The sequence below is a fragment of the Bison bison genome, unplaced genomic scaffold (genome assembly GCF_000754665.1).
Source record: "Bison bison bison isolate TAMUID 2011002044 unplaced genomic scaffold, Bison_UMD1.0 scf7180017864472, whole genome shotgun sequence".
Taxonomy (NCBI): domain Eukaryota; kingdom Metazoa; phylum Chordata; class Mammalia; order Artiodactyla; family Bovidae; genus Bison; species Bison bison.
The window spans coordinates 3,418,347-3,424,716 of record NW_011495033.1 but is presented as its reverse complement, the minus strand read 5'-3'; the positions used below and the strand labels follow the sequence as shown (position 1 = coordinate 3,424,716).

General features: G+C 38.5%; 1 protein-coding gene across 2 annotated transcripts in view; it reads right to left on the bottom strand.

Annotated features, from left to right (window-relative positions):
• NUFIP2 (nuclear fragile X mental retardation protein interacting protein 2) overlaps nucleotides 1–6,370 on the bottom strand; it is a 29,587-nt gene that overhangs the window by 21,440 nt on the left and 1,777 nt on the right. Inside the window, exon 1 of one of the 2 annotated variants that reach the window (XM_010861384.1) lies at nucleotides 1,281–2,668. In XM_010861384.1, coding sequence (XP_010859686.1) covers nucleotides 1,281–2,445 — 1,165 coding nt within the window. In that variant the 5' untranslated portion in view covers nucleotides 2,446–2,668. Of the gene's footprint in view, nucleotides 1–519; nucleotides 2,669–6,370 lie in introns of those variants that run through there. The other variant, XM_010861385.1, reaches the window with a different exon arrangement.

Sequence of the window (6,370 nt, the reverse complement as noted above, 5' to 3'; positions counted from 1 at the left end):
CCAGATTAAATATCTAAAGCCAATTGTTTGTTCTGTAACTTTTGTTTAAATGACACTCATGAAGTTTTTACTTATTAAAGTCCAATAGGTAACCAAAGCCAAGTGAAACTATGTACCACCAACTACTTCAGAACTGTAGAACTTCAATGCCCTCCCCTATCCCCCCACCCCACAAAAATTAAAAGAAAACAAAGAAAATATTTCCCAATACCCCACAGAGGCTGCTTATTCCTGGCAAGACACGCAAATCATATTCACTAAAAAAAAAAAAGACCCCTGCAAACTTCAAGGCATTTTATCCAGCATTCTCGCAGGGTTCAAAGTATAACCAAAAGATCAAGGGAGGAGTGGGGGAAAATGTTGAATCATTCTGGGTTCCCCGTGATTAGTGTATCACTTTAGTCACAGAACAAGATACAGAGATCTTTTAAAGTGGATTTGCCTTTCCAGTGGGTCATTGGTTGCCCAAGGTGATGACAGCAGGAATTTTAGAACCACGCTTGTTAATAAGTCCATATTCATTAATCACTTGCATTCACACTTAAAAACTAAAAACAAAATAAAACAAATCTATTCAGTACTGGAGATTAAATAACCATGTGTAGTCTCTTGAAATAAATTTGTTTCCTTAAGAAGTCTAATTACTTTCAGTTGCCTTTTAAAAAATAACTATATATATAATGTATATATATATATATATTTGTATATATTATCCTGTGGTTCTACTTATGGTTCCTCTGCTGCGTTGAAGATCTAGGAGCATAAAAGCCTTGTGTCCCCCATGAACGGTGGCTCTAATGCTGCAGAAAGGTTACAAATAGGCAGTCTGGTCCTTCATTGATCTGGACTACCCATGGCTTCATTGTAAGTGATTATCCTTTTGGGATCTTGCTTCTGCAAATTCCAAACAGATTCCATTTCTTTAGTGTGATATACAATAGCAGCCCTCAGGTCAAAAGAACCCCAGCTATCATTCCTTTCTAGGCCTCTCTGGTATCTCTGTTCTTTGGCGGAGCCTAACAAAGTGTTCGTAGGAGACGCCAGAGGATTTTGATTTTCTGTCTCATAGTCCTTTGAGAGAAACACTAAAGCACCTTGACTACTGGTGTCTGCTTTTTGCAGGTCACCTATATGACTGGGTTCCAAGGATAAGGCTCCACTCTCATTAGTAGTCCCAGATTTTAGAATGCTACCCAGAACTTGAGGACTAGTCCGTTTTTCCAGCTCATATGCCTTGGGAAACACAGGATGCTCAGTTCCTGAGGGGATTATTTCAGCACCCTGTGAAACCAAAGTGGCAGGATATTCCCCTTGAAATGTCACCTCCATCACTTTATGATCTGATGACTTCCCAGTAACAGTTTCGGGGCCAGCACTGGGTTCATTGATAAATGATAAACCCCACTGATTCTGGAAGATATCCCCCAGGTTTTGCTGATCTGTCTGAGAGGGTAGATCCACTTGAGCTGTGCTCAACAGCACAGTTTGCATATTTGAAGGGTAGATAAAAAGGCTGGACTTAATTTGTTCAACAGCTGCTGAAGTCAGACTCATGTCCTGGAGAACTGAATCAGTCCCAGAAGAGATGGGTGTTAGAGTATTAGCAGCAGTAGTTAGCAGTGGCTGACCCCCTGGAGAATACACACTTGCATCAGTCCCTGCTAAAACTGGCCCATTAGAAAAGCTGGCCGAAGTAACAGATTTCAGCGCTGACATAGGGACCTGGGATAATCGACTTGAAGCTTGGGTCTGAGTTTCCCCAGTAGATGATGAGGAAGATGAAGATGAAGATGGTGACACAGAAGAGTTCTGTACAGTTTTGTTGAGGTTTTCCTTAACTTTGCTTGCATAACTTATTTTAGGAACGATTTTAGCACTGCTATTGTCCACTGGAAAAACTGGGGGTGGCTTAAACAGGGTCCACGAGTCCTCTTTGGAGGCAACAGCAGAAGTATGCTTTCCTTTGGGCCGGTCATCAAACTTTTTGCTGCTCACACCAGGCTTAATATCAGAGCTTTTCCGCAGCATATCACCCATAGCAGGTTTTCCTCGACTTGTTCCTCCAGGCCCAGTTTCATACTTCCAAATAGGCTTTGAACCATCTACTCGATTTCCCTTTTGTTCACTGTAGTCAGGCTTGAAAGTTTCAAGTCCCTGTTTTAAGGTTGGGACATTGGTCTCTTGTTGCATTATTTTGTCCTGCACTAAATTAAGGTTTTCACAACCCTTGGCGCTATTGCGCCTAGCTTTCCTTTTTTTAGGAGTGGTATATCCGCTCTCAGATCCACTACCATCATTATCTGCTCCTTTGCCCATATAACCATTAGTAATATAGCCAGAATTATTTGTTACAACACCATTTGGAATTGCTACAGTATCAGTCTTGTCTATAGATTGGTTCTCTCCAGATTTATTTTCATAAGACTTCCCATTCTTTTTGTCCATACTGTTTTTCTGAATAAAATTCCTGGTTTTAATTCCTGCTTTCCCAAAGGTGCTGGACTTTACAGTCTGCTTCAGATTAGTGTCTACAACTTGTTGGTTGCCATTGAGGACCCTGGAAATAGGGTTGGTAGCTTCCTCAGAACCCAGGCTCTTTAAAGATATTTCTCTTTCTCCAGCATTACCATTTAGTTCACCGTAGCCTAGGGGGAAAAAAGTTAAAAAAAAAAAATTAGAATATGTAAACTACAGTAGTACCTAATATTTAAGGACTATTTAATATTCACAATGTGCTAGACTCTATGCTGAGCTTCAGCTTTATCTTACTATTTAATAACTCTATGAGAAAACACTTGTTAGCCCCATTTACAGATTAGCAAGTTTACTAAGAGACAGAACTGACCTAGGATCAAACCAGAGTCCAAGGTCAGAAAGAACATAACTTCTTAAGCATAATATCTTTTCTCTAACAGCATCAACCTTCTCATCATTCTCACAAGGCTGTTATAAAATTTCCATTACCATTAAGAACAGAGCTACCCTTCGGGCAAAATCAAGTTAAATGGATACAGTAAATCTAAGTATTACAGGAAAACTAAAGACTGCACTTCTATGAAATCATAAATGGATGGTGGTCACCATGCTGCTGCTGCTGCTAAGTCGCTTAAGTCCTGTCCGACTCTGTGTGACCCCACAGACGGCAGCCCACCAGGCTCCCCTGTCCCTGGGATTCTCCAGGCCAACACTGGAGTCGGTTACCATTTCCTTCTCCAATGCATGAAAGTGAAAAGTGAAAGTGAAGTCGCTCAGTCATGTCTGACTCTTCACGACCCCATGAACTGCAGCCTACCAGGCTCCTCCGTCCATGGGATTTTCCAGTCAAGAGTATTGGAGTGGGGGTGCCATTGGCTTCTCTGGGTGGTCACCATAAGAAGTTCCTAATTGCCTTCTGTCAAACAAAAAATCTAACACTTGTGAACTTTTTCGAAAATGATGTTAAACTTGACACATCCCATACATTCTATCATACTATTATTGTATGAAACCAGAATGCCTATGTGCCAACTCTTACTACATTTTTCATTTCATTATACCATACTGCCTAACCAAATAATTAAGAAAATACTAACAAGTAAAAGGTATCTAATTTTAAAAAGTGTTAAGGTATTCAAGTTTAATTTAAGAACTTCAATCACCATAATCAGTTTATTATTACAGATAATTCAATTGGGTCAACAACTTTTCTCATTTCCTTACTAGTAAAATAGTGACACTAGTTAAGTACCTTACTATGAAACATTCCCTACAGCACCGTGAGGTCAAGTCATTAGAAACAAATACAAGATAAAAGCTAAGGATAAGACTCACAGACACACACACTCATTCATTTAAATCAGCTTTACAGGGGGATGGGGGGAATCCAGTAGTATTTGGTATTAGTATTCCAATAGAAATACTAAATAATTTGTCATTTTCATTCATTCTCTTGGGCCTGTAGCCCCTAAAAGGCTAAAACGCACATGAGCTTGTATATTTTTGTTTTCAAATTTTGTTTTAATATCCAATATGGTAACAGCAATAAACATAGCCCATACGACTAGCTCTTCATATATTTTCAGAGGATAAAGAATATTAAGATTTTTTTTAAAAAAAGCTTGAGAACCATTGTTTAAAAAAAAATTGATGTGAAACAGAACACACTGAGAAGATTCACAACAGGGTTTACTATAATTTTAAGTCACTTACTCTGCATCAGTGAAATGAGCAAATTATATGAACTTTCAGAAATTAACTCAGGAAAACATACTTAAGGCATAACCGTTCTTGAGCAAGAGTGGCACAGAACCTGTTCCATGAGACAATATATTTGTAAAAAGTTCTTAACTTCCTCTAGAGTTATATTTTACTTTTCATCTGGCTGAAAAAGCCATGATTCTGTGTGACCCCATAGCCCCATAGACCAGGCTCCGCCGTCCCTGGGATTCTCCAGGCAAGAACACTGGAGTGGGTTGCCATTTCCTTCTCCAATGTATGAAAGTAAAAGTGAAAGTGAAGTCAGTCAGTCGTGTCTGACTCTTGTGACCCTATGGACTGCAGCCTACCAGGCTCCTCAGCTCACGGGAAGCCATGATAACCAATCAAATCAAACTTTTGGTGAAAAAATTCTAACTATGAGACAGGAGAGAGAGCTGCTTAGGATGTTTTCTAAAAGGTTTGTTTTTCCCCAGAAAATCAGAAATTTCAACAAACTCTCAACACTTTAACAGATATAAGTTTACTGGTGTACCACTCTAGACTAACCAGAACTACATACACCATTAACGTACTAACAGGCTAAAACAAAGGCTTGTACTCTTGGGCCAATTAGTCGTAGCTTTTCACATCTCCAAGATAAGCAGTCTTAAACACAAAAGTAAATAAATTAATAATCCAAAGTGCAAATCAAGTTGGACCAAAGCCAAGACTTTAAAATTAACTAGAATAATTTTTACTATTTAGTTGCTGATATCAGAAATCACCAAGAAGCCGCTATACTTTTACCTCTAAGTTTTAATAAAAAAAAAAAATTTCTCATTTAACTATATTAAAAATTTCCCACCAAAACAAAAAAAAATTCCCATGGTAACCTTGTTGGTATGCAAAATGTCTGACTTTTTTTTAAATTTAGGTATTAAAAAATGTAAACATAGAATTACTGAGAAAAATGAAAGGCCTCCTAGCGCTTTTATTATTTAGGGTTGCCATGCCAAAGCATCTAACCCTACTTCAAAAGGACTCAGCAAAACTCGAGTCCTGAAAAATCCAGATTAGTATCTGAAATTACCGAATATATTTGCATTTCTCCCTCTCTTGCGCCCTCTTCTGGATAAAGAAAAACTGTTCCTCTTTATAGATTTGTGAGTAATGGGTCATCAAAGCCCCCCTCAACACGCTACAGACACATTTCAAAAATCCTCACAAGCTTTCTTAATAAATTAGACCTATGCATGTTGAAGCAACAGTAATGTGGCCAGGACACACAAGAAAAGTTGCTCCCCCCACACTGTTCACATTCTCTCAACTGCTAAACCCAGTTTCCCCTATTTATCCCCTTTCAGGATAAGACAAACTAATTTGAAAGATGTCACCTTGAACGGCTCAGGGGATGCTTCCGTAAGTGGAGAGAAGTCCTGCGGGGAGTATACTAATACCTGACAGACAAAGCTGAATTTTCCAATCTGAACTGTAATACTGCCTTATAGTTCAAGTAAGCATAATAAAAATTTTTTTCCACCTGAAGCTGAAAAAGATTTAACCTTTTAAAAAAAATATAGGATGTAGTTTCTAACAGCTCTTAAACTGTTCCAAACCCTTAGGTTAAACACTCAACAAATTTAATGTTCATTTCTACTGCACATCATCAGTCCCTATCACCCTCCAAAATGGAAAATCTGATCCCTCAATTTCAGTCTTCAAGTACTATTAAGTCTGTAATAGAATAGAAATAGTTTTTCTCCAGCTCTCAGTAAGTGCTTATATCAAATCTGACACCCTGGGTTTAATATTTTCTTACAATTTCAACTTATAAAGAGAGCAACTATTGTTAAAAATCTGCATGGTTATAAACTTTTAAAGTTCATTTCTTCTTAAATGTTTTCTAAAATGACTTTTGCCTTCAATTTAATATTTGTTAAAGAGAAGAGTTTGGGGATTCCTATCGGTTTTAAAATGGGAAAACATCTTTCCTTATTAACATGAAATAAGTCTCATCCCACGCAAGATGGTAGTGCACAAACCTCGTGGATGAGCCACCTCGGTTCACCCCTAAGGGCAAGAAAAAGGGGTCAAAAAAACCTCGCCCTCTCTTCCATTCAATCACTCACTCTTCTAATCTCATTCCTCAAAACCACTGCCCAAGCCCAGAAGGTAAATGTTGGGGGGGGGGGGG